At 46.9% G+C, this 12,579-nt stretch overlaps 1 protein-coding gene across 4 annotated transcripts in view; it reads left to right on the top strand.

The window, feature by feature from the left end:
* The first annotated feature begins 2,182 nt into the window (after nt 1–2,182).
* Nucleotides 2,183–12,579, top strand: part of LOC121289814 (rab11 family-interacting protein 1-like) — a 38,132-nt gene continuing 27,735 nt past the window's right edge. Inside the window, exons 1-2 of one of the 4 annotated variants that reach the window (XM_041209675.1) lie at nt 2,183–2,201; nt 6,423–6,800. In XM_041209675.1, the coding sequence (XP_041065609.1) occupies nt 6,451–6,800 (350 nt within the window). In that variant the 5' untranslated portion in view covers nt 2,183–2,201; nt 6,423–6,450. Of the gene's footprint in view, nt 2,202–5,495; nt 5,607–6,422; nt 6,801–12,579 lie in introns of those variants that run through there. The other 3 variants (XM_041209674.1, XM_041209676.1, XM_041209673.1) reach the window with 3 other exon arrangements.

Here is a 12,579-nt window from a genome sequence, read left to right as displayed (position 1 = left end):
CACCACCCCCTCTCTTGTCGGACTTTATATGTGCTGGCTTAAAAAGCTCTCCTGGATACATTTTTAAGAATTCTGCCCCCTCTAAGCTTTTCACACTTTGTATATCCTAGTTAATACTGGGGAAGTTGAAATCCCCTACTATTATTACCCAATTATGTTTACATTTCTCTGAGATTTGCCTACATATCTGTCCTGTCTCTCTCTGACTATTTGGGGGTCTATAGTACACTCCCAGCAATGTGATTGCCCCCTTTGTGTTTTTAGGTTTTACCCACATTACCTCATTTGAAGAACCTTCTAAAGTATCATCCCTCCTTATTGCAGTAATTGACTCCTTGACAACATTGCAGCACTGCCTCCTCTTTTATACCACCCCCCATCCCCCCATCTTGCCTGAAGTTTCTATACCCTGGACCCTGGAATACTGAGCTGCCAGTCCTGTACCTGCCTCAACCATGTCTCGGTGATAGCAGGTTTATATCCCCATGTGTTAATCAATGCTGCAACTCATCTGCCTTACTTGCAAGACTTCTTGCCTTAAAATTAATGCCATCCAGCCTTGCTATGCTCCCTTGTGCCTCAACTTGACTATATATGCTCTGCCTGCCAGGTTGATTTGGTTTATCTTCTACACTTTTCTATACATCACCCTTACACTACCTCCACTTCATATCCCATCCCCCCAGCCAAATTAGTTTAAACGCCCACCAACCACTAACAGTCTTTATTTATTCTTTTGCTGAAGCCTTGATGGACCACCCATCGACCTCACTCTCTGGAATCCCTTCCCCAACCCTCTCCTCACTGTCCCTCACCTTCTTTAAAAACCTCCTCAAGCTCCATTTCTTAAATCAGATCTTCCCTACCCCTGCTTTCCTGTCATCTGGTTTCCAGACACACATATAGAGGGATCCTGGGATATTTCTTAAGTTAAAGGTGCGAATGTAAGCTGATGAGGGGGACTTTGAATTTGATTGAGAGAACAGCCTTAGTTAATGTATTTCACTATGAAGCGAGGTCTCTCTTTAGTCACCCTCTTCAGGAATGTGCCATTGCAAAGAAGGTCTGGAAAGAGGAAGTTTTTTTACGAGGTTCATCCCGAACCTTCTGCCCTTCTTTGAAATAATGCCATTGGATCTTTTATGTCTATCTGAGAGGGCAGACAGGGCCACAGTTTAACATCTTATCTCAAAAGACAGCTCCTCTGACAGTGCAGCACTCCCTCCTTCCAAATCCGCGACCACTACAATCTAGAAGGACAAGGGCAGCAGATACATGGGAACACCACCATCTGGAAGTTCTCCTCCAAGCCACTCACCATCCTGACTTGGAAATATATCGCCGTTCCTTCACAGTTGCAAAATCCCTCTCTAATAGCACTGTGGGGGCACCTACACCACATGGACTGCAGCAGACTGCACCACCACCTTCTCAAGGGGCAATTAGGGATGGGCAATAAATGCTGGCCCAGCCAGGGATGCCCACAACACATAAATGAATTTTAAAAAATTCTTAAGACTCATAGTTCTAGGGCATTGTTTAATTAAGTACCTTCAGCATATAAATAGGGGACACCTGGGGCACTGGGAGGGAGGAGAGATGAGGGTGAACAAAGTCAATAAATCCTCTCAGTAAAGAAAATCCCTGTATCTTGATTTTGACTTCACCAACTGGCTCAGATTCTATTAACACTCCACATGCCAAAAACTGGAGCTTCTATTTTGTCACAGGGCTGTAGGAGAGCTGGGTTTAGCAGTATAAACTCCAGGAGCCTGTGTGCAGAAAGTAGTCTCCCAAAGCCTGACTTGAACAATTGCCAGTGTGGAAAGAGATTCAGTCGCTGCCTTGCTCTGTGCCAGTCGAAGTACTAAAGTCCAGCGTAATTCACAATGCTTGTCAGAACTTAGCAACTCTCAATTTGAGCTTCTTGGTACACACCCGACAAAGTCAGTCAGCAAAGCCGTAATCAAGAGTGTCAGGGCACAAAGCTAACCCATTGTTCTCTGTCACACAGGCATGCGAGGGATTTAGGTTTGAGGCCCAGAAGAAGGTTTAGAAGTCAGATTATCATTCCAGCCCAGAGACTTGGGAGCCAGCAGCGTTCATGCTGTTCCTGAATTCTTGAAAGGTGGCGAGAGGGATTAAGTTGGCAGCGTGGAAGGAATGTTAGCAGTCCTGGCTCTCGACTTTCAGAATTGACAGTGAGATTTTAAATTACTGTCTTTTTTTTCCCCCCAAGGGTTCGAAGGTTTCGAGGGCAGGAATCCTCACTCGGTCATGATAATTGAGCGTGACTGCTTTATTTCCGTAACAATTGAGGCAAATTTGGATAACTGAGTACAGAATCAAGCTAGCTCATTGACAGTTCCCTTTATCGACGCCGAGCTCATTCACCATTCCTCAAAAAAAATTCCTTTTTTCAAAACTTACAGGCCAATCCTTCATTAGAACAGCATTTATTTGTACCTTCTCTGAGCTTGAGCCTCGCTGGCAAGGCCAGCATTTGTTCCTGGTTCTGAATTGCCCTTAAGAAGGTGAACTTGCAATGATCCCATTTTCTCCTGTTATCGATATGCACTGCTCTAGCCCAAAGGGCATTCAATAAGAACTATTGATCCGAGAAACGAAAAAGACCTGAGCTTTTGAGGAGAGCCGAAATCTTTGCTTTCAGACCATGAGTTTCAAGAGATGAAGCAATGCCCTTTCGCATCCGTTACTAAGTCATTTGTTTGAGTCCAAGCCACCATGTTTTTGCTGTTTCGTATCATTCACAAGTCTGACAACATATTCACGTGTGTTGTTTTGCATTCCTGTTTAATTAATTAAGCTCATTAATTCTGCAATCTGAATCAAGGGGCGCACTATGATTACAAGCCTGCATCACACTGCTAACTGGATCCATTTGGGAGTGGCGCTACTCCAGTGTCAGAGGTTTGTGGTGCTGCCTAGCTCAGTATTGTCGTATTGAACGGAAAGGGAAGCAAGTCTTGCATCTAGCCTTTCACAAGCGCCAGATGTCTCAAAACACTTTACAGCCTCTGAAGTGGTTTCGAAACATAGTCACTGTTGGAATGTCGGAAATGTGGCACCCAATTCACAGACGGCAAGGTCCGAGCTCTCTGGTTCCCTAGTGACAAAATAGACGTTCCAGTTTTTGGCACTCCACATGTTCATAGAATCCAAGCTGCTTGGTGAAGTCAAAAATAAAGAGAGTTTATTGACTTTGTTCAGTCTCAGCTCTCCTCTCTCCCAGTGTCCCAGCTGTCCCCTATTTATACGTGCTCAGCAATGTGATAATGGCCAGATAATCTGTTTTTTGTTGTGATTGTTGACTGAATGACAAACATCAGCTTGGATACTAGAGTTTACTTCCCTGCTCTTCTTGGTGCAATGGGATCTTTAATTTACATCCAACTAAGAGGGCAGATGGGGGCCTCAGTTTAATATTTGAAAGGCAGCACCTCTGACAGTTCAGCACTCCTCTTAGTCATGCACTGATGTGCCCACCTTTATTTTTGATCTCAAATCCTGGAGTGGGACTTGAACCCACAACTTTGTCTCAGAGACTACAGTGGCACCAACGCAGACCCTGCTGGCACATGATGATGGTTGGTGTCTTCACCCAGTGACGGTACTGTTGCCTCTTCGCTGGCTGGGCCAGCATTTATTGCCCATCCCTAATTGCCCCTAAGAAGGTGGTGGTGAGCTGCCTTCTTGAACCGCTGCAGTCCATGTGGTGTAGGTACACCCACAGTGCTGTTAGGGAGGGAGCTCCAGGATTTTGACTCAGTGACAATGAATATATTTCCAAGTCAGGATGATGAGTGGCTTGGAGGGGGAACTTGCAGGCGAACACAAGAATTGGGGGCAAAAGTGGGCCATTTGACCCCTCGAGCCTGCTCAGTTATTCAGTAAAATCATGGCTGATCTAATTGTGGCCTTAAGTCCGCTTTCCTGTCTGCCCCCCATAAGCCTTGATTCCCCTATCGATCAAAAATCTACCTAACTCAGCCTTGAATATATTCAATGACCCAGCCTCCACTGGTCTCCGGGGAAGAGATTTCTCTTCATCTCTGTCTTAAATGGGAGACCCCTCATTTTGAAACTGTGTCCCCTGGTTCTAGATGCCCGCACAAGGGGAAACATTCTCTCAGCATCCACCCTGTCAGGTTCCCTCAGGATTTTATATGTTTCAGTAAGATAACATCTCACTCTTCTAAACTCCAGTAAGTGCGGCTCCAACTGCTCAGTCTTTCCTCACAAGATAATCCCTTCATCCTCGGAATCAGCCTAGTGGATCATCTCTGATCTGCTTCCAATGGGAATGTATCCCTCCTTCAGTAAGGAGACCAAAACCGTGCAGTACTGCAGGTGGGGTGACTTTGCCCTGGCGGGGCAGGCCTGCTTCTGGGTTGTAAATCTTTCTGATGTTTTCACGCGAGCGATGGAATGGGCAGGATGTATCGTGCAGTAGCAGCCAAACCGCTCGGTGCCAACCTGTATTGCCACACGAGACCCACACAAGTGCAGGTAGTCTGTGCCGCATGGTGTCTTCCGCACCGGGAACCCGAATTTGCTGCAAAGCAAATAGGACTGTAACAGGTTCAGGAGTGAAGGGAATTCAGGTGCGGCAATGAGACGAGCCCTTAGGAGAGCGCATCCCCTGAATCAATAACAGCAAGGTAATGGGGAGGTGGCTGCACAGTGGAACTGTCACCAGACCCGTACTCCGGGAGATAGAAATAAAAATACCTGGAAAAAGCTCAGCATGTCTGGCAGCATCGGCGGGGAGGAGCACAGTTAACGCTTCGAGTCCGCACGACTCTTCAGCAGAACTCCAGACACTCAGGGTAATTAATTCCCCGGGGATCTGGGTCCTAATCCCGCCACAGCCTGCAGTGAAATTTGAATTCCATAGAATACGTGGAAGGAAAAGTCTCAGGGTGACCATGAAGCCGTTGTCGATTGCCATTAAAACCCATCTGGTTCACTAATGCCCTTCTTGTATCCAACTGGGCAACTGACCCAGCCAGTGATTCCCATGGGGTATGTGGAACATTCCCTGTTCCAGTCCTACTCCGGCCCCCTTCCACAACTCTTTCTCCGGTACATTGACTGCCGGTGATTCCCATGTACCACTTAAAACAAAAAGGCACTGGCAATGTGGCCAAGTTGCGTGAAGCCATTTGCTGGCAAGAGTTTTCTTGACAATATGTTTAACCCCACCCCCTACCCCCACTCCCAACCCCCCCCAATTGTACTCTTGCCCATGACATCACCCTTGTTGCTAGGGCCCAGGTGGCCCCGCCCCTTAGCCAGACGTTGGGAGGGGGCGGGGCCCGATGAGTCACTCGATTGGGGCACGGCAGCGCGGCCCAATCGGAGAGAGGGAAGGCGGTGATTGGCAGGCGGGAGGGCCAGTCGGGTAGGAGGGGAGGCGGTCGCGAGTCTATTCCGCCACCCCCCCCCCCCCCCCCTCCCTCTTTATGTGCGGTCAGGTGGATTCAATGTAGCGAGGTGGGAAGTAGCAGTGGCAGCGGCGGTAGCGAGTAAAGCGATAGCGACCGAGCGGAGCGGCTCCGGCCGGGCAGGTCAGTGCAGGGCAGGTCAGTGAGGGGCCGGCCCGGTTTGGGCGCTCTTCTCGCCCAAAAAAGCAGCGAAGCTCCTGTTAAAGACTGAAGGACGGCGGTTGCTCTGTGGGGAGCTGGTGGAAAGGGCGCTGACTTGGGGGCTGTGTCCAGCTTAAACTAACTGAACACCTTGTTGCCAGGCGCTTGGTACATTTTGGCTTTACTCACGTCGGTGCTGGAATAGTTTTCTGCTTTCTCCAATAACTACAACTTTTTTTTTGGGCTTAAATAATTCCACATTTTTTGTTTTGGTTGGGGGGGGGGGTCCAATTTTATCTTATTTCTTTAAAAAAAAAAGTTTTATCTCGACTCGGTTCAATATTGTTAACTTTTTAAGTTCTAACTTTTTTTTGCTCTAGATTCTTTTTGTTCATTCTGCAAAAAACTATTTTTCTCTCCCTGAGGCAAGCAACTGTTTTTTATTTTTTTTTTAAAAAAAAATCAACTTCATTCTCATCCTTTTGGGGCTTTTAATTCAAAAATTTTTTAATCCTGATTCTGAAAATGTGTTTTTTGTGTGTGTCTTGTTTGTGACTCTCGATTTTTGGTTTCAGTTTTAAATTTCTTTAGTGTCTTCAAATAATTCCTTTTTTTTTGTGCCTAAAATATTATCTTTGTCTGTCTGGGTGACAATTCTGAAATGTGTCTTTGGGTCTCGAACCATTCTTAAAAACGTTATTTTTTTTTGGGAGGTCTCATTCCAAAATTTGGGGGCTCAAATAATTCTTAAAAAGTGTTTTTTTTTTAAAAACTTGCTCATAATTCTAAATTTTTTTTTTGTCTGTGCTGCAGTTTTTTTTTTGCCCCGGGGGGAGCCAGCATGTCTTTGTTGGCGCAGAGCCAGAAGTGGTACCCAACCCATGTCAAGGTGGTGGTGATCCAGGCCAGGGGGCTGCGGAGCAAGGGTAAGAATGGCACCAATGACGCCTATGCCATCATGCAGCTGGGCAAAGAGAAGTACTCGAGCTCGGTGGCGGAGAAGAGCGGCGCTCCGCTGTGGCGGGAGGAGGCGGAGTTCGAGCTGCCCGTGCTCCATTCGGGCAACGCGGAGAAGAGCACCCTCTACCTCATTGTCATGCACCGGGCCCTGGTGGGGCTGGACAAGTTCCTGGGGCAGGTGACCATCAACCTGAGTGAGCTGTACGAAAGTAAGACCAGGAACAAAGCGGGGTAAGTCGCTTATTTTCTGTGACTTGTTTAATGACGACTAAAAGCCTGCTGCACGCTCTGGAGCTCTTGCGCTTTGTTTTCCCCACAAGCGTTTGACACCAAAGCCTTTTATTTTTGTCCCTGGTGTAAATTTAATTGATTCTGATTTTGGCAAAAAGGAAGTACAAAATTGCTTTTCAGTAGATGTTACTAGATTGCTCCTGTCCCTGATGAGAATGGCCCTAGACCAGCTGGCACAAGTTTCATGCCAGTCTGTGCCCAAGGGCCTGTTTGTGAGTCTGGGCGGGGGGGGGGCTGGGTGGGTGGAGGCCTGTGAGGCTTTTAGTAGCTGCAGAGGGCTGGAGCAGTGAACAGTGTCAGTTCCTGGCGGGCACACCACAGAAACTGTGCCAACGTGGCCTTGTGCGCCCTGGCCTGATTTGCAAGTGATTCAGACCCCATGTCAGCTGGCGTATCCTAAATTGCTCAACAGAGTTTGGGTCTCGGCTACTTGCGGGGGATGCTTATCCACCAAGAGTTTTCAAACCTTTGCGGGGCAGTTTCAAAAATGCCTGTGAACGTGGTGGGGGGAGCTCTGGGAGCCCAGCTTCAGAGAGTGCATTTTAAGTTTTGCTCCTGCATTTAAGTGGATGGGAAATTGTGGAGGTCTTTTAATGTGCTTGTGGGCTCTCGCTGGGAGTGAGATCTCCTAACTTTAGGTGCCCAAATTATTCCACCCTTGAGCACTAAACCTCCCTCGCGGTTGGGAGAGAAAGGATGATACTTGGGACTGAGTGAGCTCTGTACATATGTTGCCTCAGATCGGTGTGATATTGGGGTATGCTAAGCTGTAGTAAATATAACAGTCGCCTCCCTGTAAGATATTCTGTGCAGTGCATTCTTCTGTCCGAACACACATCCCAGTGAAATGTTTTCAACTGGTGGATGCAATTTACAGATTCTTGCTTTGACATGGGAGTGCCAGTTAGATCTTGCACAAGCAGAGCTCAGCAGCTCCAACTGTGCTGTGCAAACTAATTTTATATATCTCTTTTTAAAAAAAAAAGCTGTGAGAAATCATGATCTACTCGAAATCCTGCAAGGTGAAAGTTTCACATCTTTTGAGTTGATTTGGAAAGCCACGTTTGCAGAACCCTTTGCTGGTCTCCAGAATGCAGCTCCTAGTTGCATCAAAGAAAATAAATGTACATTTAATACAGGAAGCTGCGAATTGCTCTCATTTACACACCGTTATTTTTAGGAATACTTCACCCAGTTCTGGTCACTTCCTTCTCTGAAGGACACGTGATCGGAGAGGCTGCACAAATGTTGTTTGACCTATTTTTTTTTTCTCTCTCTAAATGGAGGGCCTTTGCACAAGGCTGGTGGTTTAAGACACCCAATAGTGTTGAGCAGGCGAGGGGAATAGATGCACGGACTCTGTTTATAGAAGATTGTTCTGCCTTGAGAGTGTGCACAGTGCTCTCGGAGATGTTAAGCCTGCTGATTTATCTGAACAAGAACTTTTTTTTTTGGCAGTGGGTGTTGGGGGGGAGTCTTAAGGAGACTTAATAACAGAATTGATTTATTTGAAACAAAAATAGCTGGAAAAACTCAGCAGGTCTGACAGCAACTGCGGAGAGGAACACAGTTAACGTTTCGAGTCCGTATGACTCTTCATCAGAACTAAGGAGAAATAGAAATGAGATGAAATATAAGCTGGTTGATGGGGGGTGGGACAGGTAGAGTTGGATAGAGGGCCAGTGATAGGTGGAGGCAAAGAAGGCATTGCCAAAGATGTCACAGACAAAAGGACAAAGGGGTGTTGACGGTGGTGATATTATCTAAGGAATGTGCTAATGGGGACATTAAGGGTAGAAAACTGGGCGAGCAAGTGGCAGATAGCCCTAGTTTGGGGGTGGGGGGCTCGAAACGGGCTAAAAGGTGGAGATAAGACAATAGATCGAAATACATTTTAAAAATAGGTGGGAAAAGAAAAACAAATATTTTTTAAAATTATAAATTATTGGAAAAAGAGGCATCGGAAAGGGGGTAGGGATGGAGGAGAGAGTTCATGATCTGAAGTTTTGAACTCGGTGTTAAGTCAGGAAGTCTGTAAAGTGCCTAATCGGAAGATGAGGTGCTCTGATCTATTTGAAGGTGCTGTTGAAAAAGCTTCAATGGGTGCACATTTCTGACGTACTATTACAAATAAACAGAGTACAACAACATCTTGCATTTGTATAGCACCTATAACTTAGTGAACCATCCCCAGACACTCCTCAGGAGCACTGTAAAGCAAAATATGACACCGACTCATGTAAAGAGACATTAGGGCAGATGGCCAAAAGCTTGGTCAAAGGATTTGGTTTCAAGGAGCATCTTTGTAGGTGGAAAGAGAGATGTAGAGAGGGAATTCCAGAGCTTGGGGCCCAGGCAGCTGAAGGCACGGCCACCAATGGTGGAGAGATTAAAATCGGGGGACGTTCAAGAGGCCGGAATTAGTGGAGCGCAGAGATCTCAGAGGGTTGTGGGGGCTGGAGGAGATTACAGAGATAGAGAGGGAGTGAATCCCTGGAGGGATTCGAAAACAAGGATGAGAATTTTAAAAGTTAAGACGTTGCTTGACTGGGAGCCGGTGTAGGTCAGCGAGCACGGGGGGTTAGGAGAATGGGACTTGGTGTGAGTTAAGACACAGGGGGCAGAGTTTTGGATGAGCTCAAGTTTACGGAGGGTAGAGCGTGGGACACCAGCCAGGAGAGTGTTGGAATCGTCAGGCCCAGAGGTAATGAGGGCAGGGATGAGTGTTTCAGCAACAGATGAATTGTAGCAGGGATGAAGTCGGGGCGACGTTACAAAGGTGGCGATAGGCAGTCTTACTGATGGTGCAGATATGAGGTCAGAAGAAATGTGACGCCAGTTGGGCTTGGTCTTGGACTGTTGCCAGGGAGAGGGATGGAGCTGGAGATTAAGGAATGAAGTTTATGAAGAGGATTGAAGACAGTAGCTTCAGTCTCCCACTAGTTAGTTGGAGGAGGTTTCTGCTCACCCAGAAATTAATGTACATTGTAGATAAATGTCCTCCCAGAAAGCGTGGAGGACAGTGTTTTCTACATGAGGCTGTTTAGCATCTATGAATATTGTCAGGACGCGTTGGAGGAAGCTTGAGAAAGAAAAAGGGCATTTGTTCAGCGCACATCTTTAGTTCTGCGGAGTTTTAACAACAGTGTTTTTTTGCAGAGTGTTGCACCAAGGTTCCTGCACTCACTGTGGACGGGGATGAGTATGGGCTGGCTGTTTTTGTCGTGGACACATTTCCATGTTGTGTTAATTGTGCGTTTGCTAGAAAGTGTACATAGGAACCTCCCCAAAAGAGAGAGAGACAAGCTGGGATTTATAATTAGCACAGCATGCACAATATGCATTGTTACGTGAACTGATGCAAAGTTTCTCTGCAGCGTGAATAGCAACTTACTTGTATTGCGCCTTTTCCCTTTTGTCCAGAGAGCTCAAAAAGACTTCAGAAGTAATTACTTCACTTTGAAGTAGTTGCTTATGTCAACGCGACACCCAACAAAGTCTGCCAAACAGCAGATCAAATGGTGACAAAAGCAATTCATATTTCTCCAGCACCTTTTAATGAACTAAAACATCCTGAGATGCTTTGCAGGTGCATCACAAAACGTAACAGAACATCAGGAGTGATTAGGTCAGATTAACCGAAATCTTGGCTCAAGAGGTCGGTTCTTAGGAGAGTCTTGAAGGAGGAAAGTGAGGTAGGGAGAGGTGTTGGAAGGGAACCCCAGAGCTTGGGGCCCAGGCAGCTGAAGGCACGGCCGCTAGTAGTGGAGCTCGAATTGAGGATGTGCCAGAGGGCAGAATGAGAGGGGGTGCAGAGATCTCGAAGGGTAGCCGGGCTGGAGGGGGTTGGAGGTAGGGAGGGACGCAAGCCACAGAGGGATTTGAAAACCAGATTGGGAATTTGAGAACCAAGGCACTGCTTGACCGGGAGCCAGTGTAGGTCAGTGAGCACAGGGGATGATGGGGGAACAGGACTTGGTGTGAGTTAAGGCAGGGGCAGCAGAGCTTTTGATGACTTTGCGGAGGGCAGAATACAGGGATAGACCAGCTGATCAATACTTGCTGGTTTTGAGCAAGCGATGATGGCCAGCAGATCGAAAGAACTCCCACTTTTAATTGCAGAGTTGCGTTGAATCTTAAGCTTCTGCCTGAGCAGAAAGACACCCTTTATCATCTATCAAGGATGGCCTTCCTCGGTGCAGGTTCCATACTGATTCCAGCCTTGCCCTCTCAGAGAGGAGTGATACCTCCTGGTACCGCTCCCCCCCCCCGGGATACAACCAGCGAAAATTTGAGTTTGCTTTTAACAAGTAGGGGGGATCCTCCTTTTGCATTAATCAAACTATTGGATTAGTAACCCAGAGGCCATGAGCTAATGACCAGAGACATGAGTTCAAATCCCACCGCAGCAGCTGGGGAATTTAAATTCAATTAAATAAATAAGCCTGGAATGTAAAGCTGGTATCAATATTGGCAATCATGCAACGATAGAGCTGTCATAAAATTCCAGCTGCTTTATAAAGGGCTTTTAGGGAGGGAAATCTGCCATCCTTACCTGGTCTGGCCTGTATATGGCTCCACGCCACACATAGTTGACTCTTAACTGCCCTCTGAGATGGCCGAGCAAGCCACTAATATCGAGAAGGCAGCCGCTGTCACCTTCTCCAGGCAGTTAGGATTGGGCCATAAATGCTGGTTGCGCCAGGGGCATCTCCAAATCCCCTGGAAGACTCTGAAGGAATGGGGGTTGTGTGCAACTTGGCAACGGGAGTAAAGCGCTGGCTGGGTTCAGATCAGATCCCTTTTGCTTCAGTCGGGGGCAAGGATCACGTGTTTAAGGCAGAGAGATTTCATGCAGGGGACGCCTTCAGGAGTTGCTGTGCCGAGGGGCAGGGAGTCTGGAGCTTGGAAGGGGGGGGGGATTTAATGCTTCAGTAACTTGGCTCTGCCAATAGCACATTGGATAGCACACTGCACAGGGTTCCCTGGATCAAATAAAGGCCTAGGCTTGACCTGCAATCTCTGTTCAACCCAGTTGACGTGCTGTGATGGACCTGAGCCTAACTGGACAAAGAGGTGAAGTCACTCTGTTGGAATGCACGCACATTGGGAGAGGTTCAAGCTCTGTCTACATTCCAATGTTTACATTCGTACTTGGCCGAGACATTGGGATGGAATTGTATCAATGTTTAGGCCACTTTGAAACCTGGCCTTGATTGCGAGCCAGTATTTTTATATGATATGAATGCCAATTGCAACACACATTCTCCTATTATGATGAGTGTCATCAGAAGTCCCTGCAATATTTTTTTGTCCAGCCCATTTAACCTGACCTGAGGGAGGCCTTCACAATTGTTAGTCTGAACGATATTGTGTGGAGTCCATTGCCAGGGTCCATGAGTATTAAAATAGTCACTATACTAAATCTAATAAGGGATTCAGGAGAAACCCAGAGCGTGTTGACAATGTGGAACTCGTTACCACAGGGAGTGGTTGAGGTAAATCTCGCAATACATTTAAGGGACAGCTGGGTAAGTACATGAGGGAGAGAGGAATAAAAGAATGGGTCGTTAGGGTGGGAGGAGACTCGTGTGAAGCATAAACACCGGCAGAGAGCAGTCAGGCTGAATGGCCTGTTCCTGTGCTGTAATTTCTATGGATTTCTGAGTACTTTATCTCTGTTTAGTTGTCAAACCGAGAAGAAGGGGGTGTATCACGG

This window comes from Carcharodon carcharias, chromosome 17 (genome assembly GCF_017639515.1).
Source record: "Carcharodon carcharias isolate sCarCar2 chromosome 17, sCarCar2.pri, whole genome shotgun sequence".
NCBI lineage: Eukaryota > Metazoa > Chordata > Chondrichthyes > Lamniformes > Lamnidae > Carcharodon > Carcharodon carcharias.
The sequence above is the reverse complement of the archived record's forward strand: the minus strand, read 5'-3'. Positions and strand labels throughout refer to the sequence as shown.